The sequence below is a fragment of the Toxotes jaculatrix genome, chromosome 12, assembly GCF_017976425.1.
Source record: "Toxotes jaculatrix isolate fToxJac2 chromosome 12, fToxJac2.pri, whole genome shotgun sequence".
Taxonomy (NCBI): Eukaryota; Metazoa; Chordata; class Actinopteri; family Toxotidae; genus Toxotes; species Toxotes jaculatrix.
Genome location: NC_054405.1, coordinates 16,383,535 through 16,396,619, shown reverse-complemented (window position 1 = coordinate 16,396,619; position 13,085 = coordinate 16,383,535). Strand labels below are relative to the sequence as shown.

The following is a 13,085-nucleotide window of genomic DNA, read 5'->3' as shown; positions in this document are numbered from 1 at the left end:
GTCAATTAAAAAAAAAATAGCAGAGGAAATTTTCTGCATACTATGTTTTTGTATTCAGAATACATTTTAAATGTTATTACTAGTTATTTTATTTATTGGTTGATGCCTGTCAAAGGATGTAGCTGCTTCTCCGGTACGTGTTGTAACAGTGTACCGGAGTCCAGGACTTTAACACAGATTCCATACGATACGATATCAAGTTAGATATCTTTGTTTTTAGATCTGGGTTTTAGAATTATTGACAGACAAAGCAAGCCATTTGAAGATGTCACTTTGGGCTTTATGCAGTTATAATAAGCATTTTGCACTATAAATCCATAATGAAGATAATTGCAGCTCCAGTCACCCCTTTACGTACCTTTTATTTCTCCTGAATGGCTGTTTTTACCTTCTGATAGTAAAAATTCAATTGTAGATACATTTGGCTTTAAATGGCAATTGAGGTTTGAAAATAACAGCATGTATGTGTGAATGACTTGGACATAAATGTCAAGCCATGCCAATTGACATGCTCATGATTATGGCTAGTGAGTGATTTCACAATGACTTTTCGTCGGAGGTGCTGCTTGTGTCTACACGAATGGCTCTGGTGTCTATTTGCTACATGTCTAGATAAAATAAAGTTCCACTTTGGCAATGCATATAACGCTGTCACCATGCAGCCTATATCCAACGAGTGAAAGCTTTTATGTTTGCTGTCAGATGAGTATTTCCTGGGAAAACTCTTTTGATGCACAGTAATTCATGCATGTTAGGATTCAGGGAGCAGCAGCACTCTGTTTGGAATAAATAGGAGAAAAACTCTGGAGTCAGCTTGAATAGCAATAGCTGAACAGGCAAAGAAAAAGGTAGCATGTCTTTTCCCAAATAGAAAAAAAAAGACAGAAAACGATAAGAAAAGCTGTCAGTAGCACCAATTCACACAAACATGCATGCACACACACACACACACACACACACAATCTGAGATGAATGCATAAACACACAAGAGCGGAGGGACTGTGGTCTAGTCACACTGCATTGCAGCCAATCAGCTAATTGGGGCCATGGGAATAGTAGAGGGAGTGTAACCTGTGGCTGTCGTCATGACTCTGGTCACAAGATGGACAGGAGTGACATTCATAGACTGAGAGGGCGGGGTTGTTCTGTGTGTGTGTGTGTGTGTGTGTGTGTGTGTGTGTGTGTGTGTGTGTGTGTGTGTGTGTGTGTGTGTGTGTGTGTGTGTGTGTGTGTGTGGTGGGAATGGAGGGAAAATGAAAGGAAATAAGTAGTGGGAAGAGAGGAGCAAGAAACGAATGAATAGAGCAAAAGCAAAAGAAAAAGGTAGCAAATGGGGATGATTCATGCTGGCGGGCAAACCATCAGATAGACAGAGGAATGTAAACTGACCAATGAGTAGATGCGAAGTTAGTCACACACATATTCAAATAGACACAGGAAACAGGAAATATGGTCACATTATGGCCATGACCGTCGGTCAGAAACATAACGGCATGAGTTCTTGATGGTTGACATAACTGGTGGTCACAGGATAGAGTCAAGCAGCCAGAGAGGCACGTACACTGTGACTCAAAAAGATAATTACGTGGTCAAAGGATAGACATGAAAGTCTGGTACATTTCTAACCCCCTCCAGCCGCCCACCCCCAAGAGTTTCTCGTGTGTTACCTTCAGGCTGTTTGTCTCATGAGGCTCATTAAAATGAGGCAAGATGACACCTTTTGCCGTGAGGAGGGACACATCAGTACCAATACTGGCCCCTCTTACAACTGTTATTTGGTATCTTATAGCTGAACTATCCCTCATGCAGTTGTTTCAGAGTCCATTGCAGCTAAACTACCCATGATGCAGCGGTGATTCTGTATATTACAGCAGAACTCCCTCACACAAGGTTGTTCTTCTGTCCATATCAACCTGTAGCAGCCATTGACAGAAAACCTTTGGGACAATCTTCTCTCTTGCGGTTCATTTCAAAGCTGTTTTCTGATCGATGCGCGAGATCGTTTTAACTCAGACTGCTCTGTGATGTCTGACAATCAGACATTAGGATTTCAGTCCTAGTCTGTGTAAACACAGTCGTCATATCCCCTTATAACTCTCTGAGGCCGATCATGGGTTTGTATATTATGTGAACACACATGACAGACCCGAGGTCTGGACGGGGGAAACACATAATGGTCACTTACAAAAACAGTGCTTGTGGAGTAGTGTGGAAAAAAAAGGAAGCTGAAAGACGAGGAATATTTGATGTGATATAAATAAGATTTCACACCAAAATTCTTTTACATCTTCTAACCTAAACATGCCTATAATGTGTTATGTTAGTCCTGTTGTTAGAATAATAACAAAATAGTAAATCTGAAACAAATCTCTACATATTTTGAATTTAAATTGGTTCCAAGGTCCAGAAGCCATCTATACTGGTCACTGGTAACCCTAAAGATGTTTTGTTTGTTTTTAACTACATACACAGTGGGAAAAGACTGGGAGTATTTCGTCTCTTACAAAGAACTTGTGTTAAAAATATAAATAGTACAACATTCAGCTTTAAAAAAGAAAAAAAAAAATCAAGTGAAACAGAAAAGACAATAAAAGACCAGTTAAATCAAAATTCAAAAATAAAGTATCAAAGTTTCTGAAAAACGCTTTAAAATTGTATAACGTATACATTACAACACAAGTATCGTCAGTATTGTCATCATAAAGCTACTGACTTTCTTAACATTATGCAATGGAGGAAGAAAACAAATTCCTCCTGCAAAAACCAGCCCAAAAAAAAAAAAAAAAAAAAAAAAAAAACTACAGGGAATGAATTGTATGGCCGGAATCTGTGTGCTGTGCTGTTTTGTTTTTTGTGCCTGGTGAGGATACTTGTGTATTTACGGTTTCCTGGAGGAAACTGAGGCCCCAGTGTGTGCTCTGCGCGCGTGTCAGACGGCAAGAGAGAACAAGCGTGCAAACATGTGAGTAAGTCTGTGAGTATGCAACGTGTTCAGCAGCTGAACTGTGTCCTGAACCCTTCGGCTCTCAGAAGATGACAATTCTCTCCAAATCTGAGACAAAAAGAGAGACGGTCCTCGTTTTTCTGCTCTCATTGTCGATCCATTGGTTTGTTCTTTTAATTTAGTTCTTTTCTTTCCTTTCTTCTGGATACTTGACCCGTAGGATGCGACGTTTCGGGATCCCTCAGGAGTTTGGACCTCTCTTTTTAAAAATTTGGACGCAGCACTTGTGTTCAGCTTTTGTTTAGACGTGTTTCCCTGCTGTTTTTTTCCTCCCCTCTCATGGTATTTCCTGCTTTTATGTTGTTCTGATCACATCCTAGCGTCAGGATGAGTGTGCTCCGCTGGCACCGGCTCTCTGCGCTCTGGAAGAGCTGGATTTTCAACCAGGAGCCAGCAGAAGAGCAGGGCCAGATCTCAGAAGCTCCAGATCATGAAGCAGAGCCACAGAAAAAGGAAGGGAACACATTTAAAGATCACTGCTTAGACTCTCAGAACTTGACGGAACTTAAGACCCAGAATTTGGATTATAAGGACCAGAAATCACAAATTGAGACCCAGGACTTGGAATTTACAAATCTGAACTTGGTTCCTAGGAACTCCGAACTACTAGAATGCAGCCTCCCTGAGTCATGTCCACAGGTGTCAAACTGTGAGGATCAGTCTTCCAGCTGTCCCCACACACCTGAAGGCTGTGTCTGCGAATCCCGTAGAATCTGCTATTCTGAGGAGGGTGTTGACTGTGTATTACAGGTGGATAACAGCAGCGAGGGGGACGACAGTTTTCTCCAGAGAGAGGGATCCCAGCGGAGGTCCAGACGGCGCTTCAGGAGGGTCAACCCCAGGGGAGAGCGGGAACTTATCACAGACGGCCAAGAGCCCGGCGGGTACAACGCGGTAGGTGTAGCACCATCACTAGCAGCAGAGGGTAATGCTAACCCCCTGTAGTATGTACATGTTAAATGCAGTTGTCAGGACAATTGTTGTTTCACCACTAATATGGCACTCATATATTATTGTGGAATAAGGTTAGAACAGCTTGCATAGCAGGAGCTTAACCAAACACAATTGCCTCTGAACATTTGATTTACTGAACATGCATCGCCTTCAAAAGTCTGTTTTTCTGAAACTAGCTGACATAATGACTAATGAATGCTTTCAGTCTTAGCAACAGCAGATGACATAAGTTGGAAAGTGTCCCGCCAGGCTTGTTTTCTGTTAAATTAGAAATGTGATGAAGAAAATTAAAAAGCACTGCTGGACAACAAAGCAGGTGGAGGAAAAAGCTTTTTGACAGTTACATTTTTCACAGAGGGGTTAAACATCAAGAACATTACAATGTCACCCACATTTTCAATGCAATAAAAAGGGAATGTCGTAGGGAGACGCAATCTGGGTCTCTCATGAGACCACTTTATACTGTGGCAGGATTTTTGCCTGAGTTTTCATGAACAGAGTCTGTGTAAGAAAAGTATTGAAATTGAGTGTGTGTGTGAGTTTCCCTCCCTCTGATAGGATCACTGCGGCCAGCCGGTTAGTGTCGGTTAGAGTTTTGACTAATCACCAGAAGCCACGTTTTGACACACACACACACACACACAAACTTCAGCACTTACCTCACATACACACTTTTCCCAGCTCATGCAGAGCTCCCTGGGGCGTTACAAAGGGGCTTAATGGAGAGCTTAAAGTGTCCTCTGCCGACCCTACCTGCCTCTGTAGTCTCTTGGTGATTGTTCCACATTTTTAAATTACATTTCTAGCCTTGAGCTTCGCCGAATCCTGCCACATTCTTCTCTGTGACGGCATTTATTATGTAAAGGCCAACCACTCCGATGTGCTAGCGCAGCACTACTCCAAAGAAGCAGGCCAAAAACAAGTGGAACAGTGCAAATGTCCTGGAAATTACATTAGTCCTGCATTAAGCTGGAGCAAGACTGGAGGGCATGACAAGCTGGAGACACATTTGGCAACAAGAAAACATGCCCAATATAAGAGATCATAGCGCTATGACATGTGTTATACTCTGGTCATTGTTCAGTGACCAAATGAGGCCCTTGACACGCTCACTTCTCTTTTATTAAATGAGAATATGGATTAGAAGATTATGGTATGCGATCGTGTTACCATTTCTCTCTCACCACACAGAGACATACAAGGTGTTCACCGTCCCATTATAACTGTGTCTTGTTTCTTTCTCTTCCCTTTTCATGTCTCTGCTGGTGTCTCATCTTCAGGATTATGTCAACAACCAGGTAGGAGGACATACAAATCAAAACTTTCTTTACATTTATGTCTGTCTCTACCCCATCCTGCTGCCTTTCAGTATTTCCACATCTGTCAGAATTTTTCTCTCATTGTGTGTGATGTACTTTTGTGCAAATGTGCATGTGAGTCACTCTTGGTGCAGGCACCTGTTGTTTAGAAACACTCAGTGTTGGGGAAAAGCGGGCCATTTTGAGGCTGCCACACACAAAGCGCGGGCTGCCGTCTGCTGACACTGTGGGTGGCAGATAGGAAGGGGGCTAACTGTGGAATAAACAGATGCATGCTGGGAACAACAACTGACTGGTTAACAGATGGAGGACAAATCGCTTAGTTTTAACTTTTAAACCTCACAGGACTGAGACATGTTTGAGATGACTCTTGACAGCATCATTTTCAAGTTCTCCTTCTGATTTTAATCAGACTTTTACAGGCTTGTGTGATTTGGCTGTATTACAAGGAAGAATATTAAAGACACACACATATATGTTCACAAAATGCTCTCAAAAAGGCTTAAAATCCTCCATTGTGTTTTTTTTTTTCAATGTATCTTTGGGGGTTGTCCATTTGTGATGTTACACACACACACACACACACACACACACACACACACACACACACACACACACACAGCTCAAACAGAGCTGTGTTTTTCTGGCTGTGGATCAGAGGAGATGTTGTTTAGAGGCCTTATTGAACCATAATAACATCAGTAATCCATTATCACTGCTCTGTGCTGGTGTCTGCTCTCTCTCTCTCTCTCTCTCTCTCTCTCTCTCTCTCTCTCTCTCTCTCTCTCTCTCTCTCTCTCTCTCTCTCAATAGCTTGCTCCTTGGTGAATGAAGTTTCTGACACTATGAACTGAGAAGAGTCCAAAAAATGGTGCAGAAAGAGGAAGAAAATGTAGCATCTTCTGTGTCTTTAACAGACAAGACAGCTTTACAAATCACACCAGTGCATGGACCTACTGGATGTGTTTTTTTTTAATTTCCTGAAGCACAGAAAGACAAACTACTGATTAGATCAAGTTATTTTATCTTTTTTAAATTTTACTTCCTTTCTATTATGCAAAGACTCTACCTGTGATTGGTTCTCACTCATGCAGAAACCTGATTCCTGTTCTAGCAGGGCGATAGACACAAGTTCCTGCACATTCACTACAATGACAGACCAGTGGGATTCACTAATGACTCAGACTCATACCACACACACACGTGTATACACATTACACAGAATCAGACACACAGAACAGAACAATGCACATATGTACATAGAGAAAGTCACTTCATTAAGACATCAGATGCCTCTCTCGGTTAGTGTCTTCCTCTGATTGGACAGATAGATAGATGAACCCATCACCTCATTTGGCTTGCAGGGGAAACCTGCTCAAAGGGCTTTTACAGCCAGGCTTCTCCATGGCACCTCAGGATTATTAATTTAACATGACACAGGTTCAGCCATCTGCACAGGATAGTCAGGTCTGCACAACACTAGAATAAAATCAGTAAAGAGCGATGTTATGCTGTCTCAGGGATCCAAGTAGTGCTAAATTCAGAGTTTAATAGATGGTTATTTCATAAACAAGTCAGTAAAGGTACTACGCACCATGTGAATATAGACACTCAGAAGTTTTCACACTTTGGTCTCACTTTAAAATAGTGATTTGCTTTTAGCATTTTTCAGGGTTCGCTTGTTGTTGTGTGAAGCCCTCGGGGTTAAAAGCAGCTAGACATGCCTGAAACATGTTTATGGAAACGTGCAGAGCATGAAGCAGCATCCTCTTTGCAGTTTTCAGCCAACCAAGTGCTGGTACACACCGGAAACAAGTCTCATGCAGCGTCTGTGGTTGGCCAGTTTCCTGTATCAGAAGGCAAAACGTCTGACGTCTGCTTCCTCTTTTTCCTCTAAACACTTTAGCATGTGTTTCCCCCCTATATCTAACTAGGATACATGTGAGTTGAGTGTGCAAACCTGCATTAATAATAAAAAGCTTCTCTAATGAAACATCTTAAGTTAAAGGGGGAGGTTGGTGAAACCTGCTCAAGACAAGATTTTTAAAATGTCACTGTCTTTACTGGAGTCATGTCGTGATTGCCCACACTGGGTTTTAGGTGATGTGAAGAGTCAGCGAGCAGAAAGCATAGAAATCTCTACAGGAAGCAACTCAGATCTTCACACCAAACGTATTAATCAACAGCAGTGAGCAGGTGCTGCACACAAGATATGTTAAAATATGCATCTTTCTTTAGTTCTGCAATATACAAAATTATTGTGAAGTGAGTTATGTTAATTGAAACATACAGTGTATGCGGTATGACATGCAAGGAAACAGATGTATGCACCTAAAGTTTGGTAGCACTGCAAAATTGAGGCCACAGTGGAAGATTTATACAAATTTTCGAAACCTGGTGTCACATTTTGGTTAGTACCACCAGAGAAAACAGCTGAAGCACCTTGATCAGCATGCAGGTTCCTTCTCTAAATATTTACTACCACCTTACTTTTGCTGGATGTGAGCTATGTGTGGAGGAGGCATTGTCAAAATGAAACTTTCAGTCACAATCATCTCCCTATTTTTGCTCAAAATCGTCTAGATTAAAGTTCACGTCTATTTTTCATTGTTTTAGCTGATGGAAAATCTTGTACAGCGCATGATGAAGTAATACTGTATCATGATGAGCTTTAATACATTCGCCCTACAGAACAAAATGGATGTTCATAATTCATATAATACCAGATTCTATTTAGGGGTCCATTAGCAGTGACGTTATCACGATGATCTTGTCTGTGTTAGTATCATTTCTGTTAAATTTGATGAGCTTGCGCTCGTCATGCTTTGCCATTACTCAAGTTTCCCTAATGTCACCGCTTACAATCAAGTTAAGTCTTAGGTTGCGTTCATCATGCAGTGAGCAAGTCATAGGTGTGACTCATGCAAATGCTTTGTCATAGCAGTGTCAACCTGGTGTGCAGAGTCATGGCAAAATAACTCTGCATCATCTTTCATCCACCCCTCAGGTTTGAAGGTCACCAGTATGGACTGACTTGCTTTGTTGCTGTTAAGCCATTCGGCCTCACTCAGCCCCTTTTGCTGCTTGTTCTTATTCTCCTTTAAATTAAACAGGCTGGTTAAACATTGGACATGTCTGGGAAATCTGTGGAGCTCCATCCACTGTGGTGGTTTGTTGAAAAAGCCAATTTCCTGCACTGATTGTGTTGGAATGAGCTCAGTGGCGTTGGTCAGTTTTATTGAGTTTTGCTTGGCATCATAAAATGATGAAGTTGTGAACATTCCCGTAATATTCCTGGCTTCATTTTCATTCTCATTAGTGTGTGTGTGCGTGTGTGTGTATGTGTGAGTGCATGTTTTTGAAAAATCCTTGTGTCGGTAAAACTACAGATGTGCCGTACGTGTGACTTTTTCCCAGTGCTTGGGTGTGTCTGGCTTTTTAGCACTTTAGTAATTTCCAGCTGTGGAGTGTGTTTAAATGTGGATTCATACAGTATGAAGGTTTTATGTATGTCTGTCTTGCTCTTCGTGATCCCTGTACTTCTGCAGAGCTGAAACATTCTGGGCTGTTTATATTTTAAAGCCCCTTGCTGCTTTAATGCATCCAGTCCATTCCTGAGCTCATCTGGTCTCATTCTATCAGAATGCAGGTGGGGCCAGCAAAGCCCCTAGGGCCTCTAGCCAGCTCTGCCACTGCTAGACCAAGAAGGGCCCCAGGGAGAGATGGGGAGCCAGGAAGATGTGGGAAGGAAAAAACTCAGGAACAAAAGCTTGTATGTTTTTACTCAGAAAAATGGTTCAACTGTAAGTAGGGTTTGCATGATTATAGTTAAAATACTAAATGTATTGAATGTTGGGACCATGATAATTATAGTTTGTAGTTATTAAAGCAAATTAAGTCAACTAAATGAATATTCAGTCCATATGAAGTATCTAATCAAGTATCAACTAATAGACTTGTTGACCTTCATCAGTAATCAAGAGATTGCAACAACAGGATTGGTCAAGTCTTATAGTAACAGGCAGCATAAAGCCATTTTTTCACAACAGACACAATTAAGCGGGAAAATATATGAAATAAACATAAATGGCACGTCCATCACATCTTCCACATCGTTTTTGTTCATTTGAGATTTGACTGGCGCTTTTCTGCTGTGACTTAGTGACACCTGACTAGAGAACTAATATTCACATAGTAGTAGTGGATGGAAGTGCACATGAACTGCATCTTCTTTTGCCAGTTTTTTTTTAATTCTGTTTGAATTTGCACTAAATTCGGTTGGAAACTTGACTAAGGACTAATGTTTTCCTCATGTCATGTAATTTCCTTCTCTTTTGCATTTCGCCAACTAGTAAAACATTTAAAGCCAATCTGAAGGAGCTAAGATAGGGGTAAAAAACTATCTGCATTCAAAGAAAGACTCTGCAGCAAGAAAGAAAACCATGACTTGGCAATGCCACTTTATTTTGAACTGTATTTTTGACCTTCGTCATACGTCCTTTCCCCTTTTCCTGTTTTGTTTTGTTCACTATCCAATGTCTAGTGAAGCAGAGGTGCCATGAGAATAACCTTTTAAAAAAATCAAAGAGGAAAGGAAGGAAAAGGGCAGAGAGGACAAAATGAAAGAGGATGTGGGTGGAGAGGAGGATGGAAATTGGAGAGAAGGAGCGAATGGTAGTTAGGGAGCCAAGTTGATAATTATATCTTTGAATGTGGTGAAGAAAGACAGACGCAAAGTAAGACACAAAGTGGAAGTGGTGAAGAAGGAATGATAAAAGAATCATGGATTAAGAGAGGATGGATGTATAGCAGTGAGGAGTGGGTGACCAAGGGTTGGCTGAGATGGAGAAGAGCAGTTGAAGGAGGATAAAGGGAGGGGAAATGAAGGAAGATAACGGAGGTTGACAGGTGACCAAAGTAATGAGTGCCCGTGCAGCAGGAGGAGGGGGTGATGAGTTGTGGGGATGGAGGCACGGGGCACGGGGTGAAGGTTGTGTAAAGGTCAGATGGGAATTTAATGGGCGACAGGAAGGATGGGGTGAGGGAACGGCAGGGTCAAGAGCAGTTGAGACGGGGGAGTGAGGGAGGGAGGTCAGAGGATGAGCTAGAGAAGGAATGGGTCTAACTAGGGTTAATAGTACTTGCAAGAAACACCATTCAACCATTCTTTAGTCATTTCTGTTGAAGTCTTTCTTGACAGGTCTGTCAGGCTGTCCAAACAAACTGTACCAGTTGCCACTTGTACACAAAAAGCTGAATTTTCTGGCTCCAAACAAGTCATAGGGTGGCAATGAGTTCTCAAACCAGACTTAGGCTTTTTCTTTTCCACTTGCAGTCAGTTCTGTTAAGTCCTACATCATCTGCGTGTGTCTGCTGCAGTGAGTCAAACAGAAGAAAGATATAGATAACTGGCAACAGGCAAAAAAAACCAAAGCGAACCACAATATTTTTCACCCAAACAGCTGGCAGGATCTACCACAGCGATCATCTGCCAATCAATGACTTGTTTACTTCCTCAAATTGTGACTCAAGCTCAAAACACTCAACTCGATCTTGGACCGATACCTTCAAACAGCCAACAAAACCACAAACCTCAGTTGCCCCCCGTCGTTCAAACACTTTTACAGGTCTGAAAGTATAAAAGGTGGTATTTTTAAACATACAGCGATAGGTTTCATTTAGCTGCATGTCACTTCTTTTTTTTGTAACAGTGTCTGTAGAGCTGTTTGTGAAACATTTATTTCTGAGTATTTGTGCAACTCAGTTCGGTTTTTGTTATCTCATCTCATGCTTGACCATTTAAAGTCTCAGGACCGTTAGCAGTGTAATAGGTTGTTTGCAAGCTTCGTTTCTTCGTGTGACATTTAAAATTTGGTTTTAAATTGCATTTTTAAAATTGGCTTGTGAAACCTGCAGACATCCTGGCAGTGTGCACGTGCACAAGTGTGTGCAGAGTACAGTACGTTGGGCAGCGCAGTGTACCACTGGGGCACTATCTGCGGCTGTTGTTGCTGCTAATTTTAGGGATTACATCAGCAGCAATAAGATGACAACCTTGTTGAACTCCCTCTCGATGTTCCTCTCTGCTTCTTCTCTCCTCCCATTCTGCCTTCCATCACTCCTCCCTCTCTCCTCCTCTTACCTCTCTTCCCTTTTCCTCCTGTTATCTTCCCTTCCTGCCATTTCCCTCTGTCTAACCTTCATCTCCCCTTTTTTTGGGGGCCTCTGCCAAATATTTGATGTTTTTCTCTGAAATATGTTCAAACAGATGGACACATAGTGTACATTCCTTATATTCCACAGTCATATTCATTTCAGACTTTGGTCCATGTTTCTTGCTCTTTGGTCTCCTGTTTCTCTTAAATCATGATTAGAAATTGTTCTCTATACGCTTAAGACAGTCCCTGACCCAGAGGTTTTAAAATCCATACAAAGCCTATTTCATAATTTCTCAAATCCCTCCTCAGTTTACAATCAGCCAGTTCGAGCTAAAGGGCAGTTACAGTTCATCTTATCTACAAAGTCCTAACAGTAGAAATAAATGCGTGTTGTGCACCAAAAGAAAACACAACCTATATCCTGAAGACAAAGCCTTTACTCTTCCTCTCTCCTTTCTCCTTCACCTCATGAAATCCTACTGGCAGCCCTTCCCCTCCTTAGCACCCCACCCCCCACCTTTTCCTTCTGTTTGTCTAAATTTTTCATCCACTAGTCTGCTCCTCTCACTTAACTTTTTTTTTTCTCTTGCATGCACGGGTCTGACTCACTGTCTCCTCGTATTTGCCTTCGATATGTCTCACTCCAGTCCTTGCCCTCTGTGTTATTTCTTACTCTTTATGATGACCTGCTCATCTCTATTTTACAAAATCACTGTGCTCCCCAGAATCGGAGGGGAAGACGAATTCACGAGAAGTGAATTAGTTGCCATGAGTTTGTGTAGGCATCGTGTGTGTCACATCGGGAGTCACTTATCAAGTGTTTTTGTAGGAAATATGCAGAGATTACACGTCATACATATCACCGTTTTATTATGCAGTTTCAAAATTACGCTCACTCTACAGTTGAAAGTCAAAACAACGATGATTGTCACCAACTGGCCTAAGAGTGTCATTCTAGTATATTGAGGATGCAGTTATTTTACATGATTTTTCACAAGCTCTTTTGTGTTTTTGCATCTCTAGCTCTTTTGGACTTGAATCTCTCTCTCAGTCTCTCTCTGTGGGGACCAGTCGGAAAGGGAAGGGCTGGTTTAAATGGCAGGAATTCCTGTCTTGTCCTTCAGACAGACACACTCACACACACACACACACACTGAGCTCACACACAGACGAACACATATGATCAGATGGCTTCACGTAGTCATCGCATTCACGTAGCTGTCTCTGCGTCCTCGTCTTCTGTACACAGGAAACCTTCAGATTATATTTGGCTTTGAGCAGTTGTACCTCTGTATCTGCTGAAAGGGACGTAACCATCTGCTCCCTGGTGTGAGATGACACTATAATACCTACAGAAGACAGATTGTCATGTATTTTTTAAATATGTTTGATAAGACTTAGACTTTCAGTAATGATTTTTGTAAGTTCAAACTTTAAAAGGTATTTTCGAAAACAACAAAGATGCTTCAGAAGTAGTTCAGTGTGTAACCCTCTGTGCAGGTGCTGTGACATACTTTGTTGCAGCACAGTATATCTTCAGTTCAGATATCATTTGTTTGTGTACTCTGTGAAACAATACTACTACTTCTGCACAAGGAGGGATGAGATTCAGATGCAATTTCTCTTAATTTGAAAGCAGTGCACTGTGTT

At 41.6% G+C, this 13,085-nt stretch overlaps 1 protein-coding gene across 7 annotated transcripts in view; it reads left to right on the top strand.

Annotated features, from left to right (window-relative positions):
• Positions 1-13,085, top strand: part of rapgef6 (Rap guanine nucleotide exchange factor (GEF) 6) — a 131,327-nt gene that overhangs the window by 45,589 nt on the left and 72,653 nt on the right. For 4 of the 7 annotated variants that reach the window (XM_041051239.1, XM_041051237.1, XM_041051238.1 and 1 more), the window contains 2 exons: positions 3,755-3,898; positions 5,239-5,256. In XM_041051239.1, coding sequence (XP_040907173.1) covers positions 3,755-3,898; positions 5,239-5,256 — 162 coding nt within the window. Of the gene's footprint in view, positions 1-1,252; positions 3,899-5,238; positions 5,257-13,085 lie in introns of those variants that run through there. The other 3 variants (XM_041051235.1, XM_041051236.1, XM_041051234.1) reach the window with 1 other exon arrangement.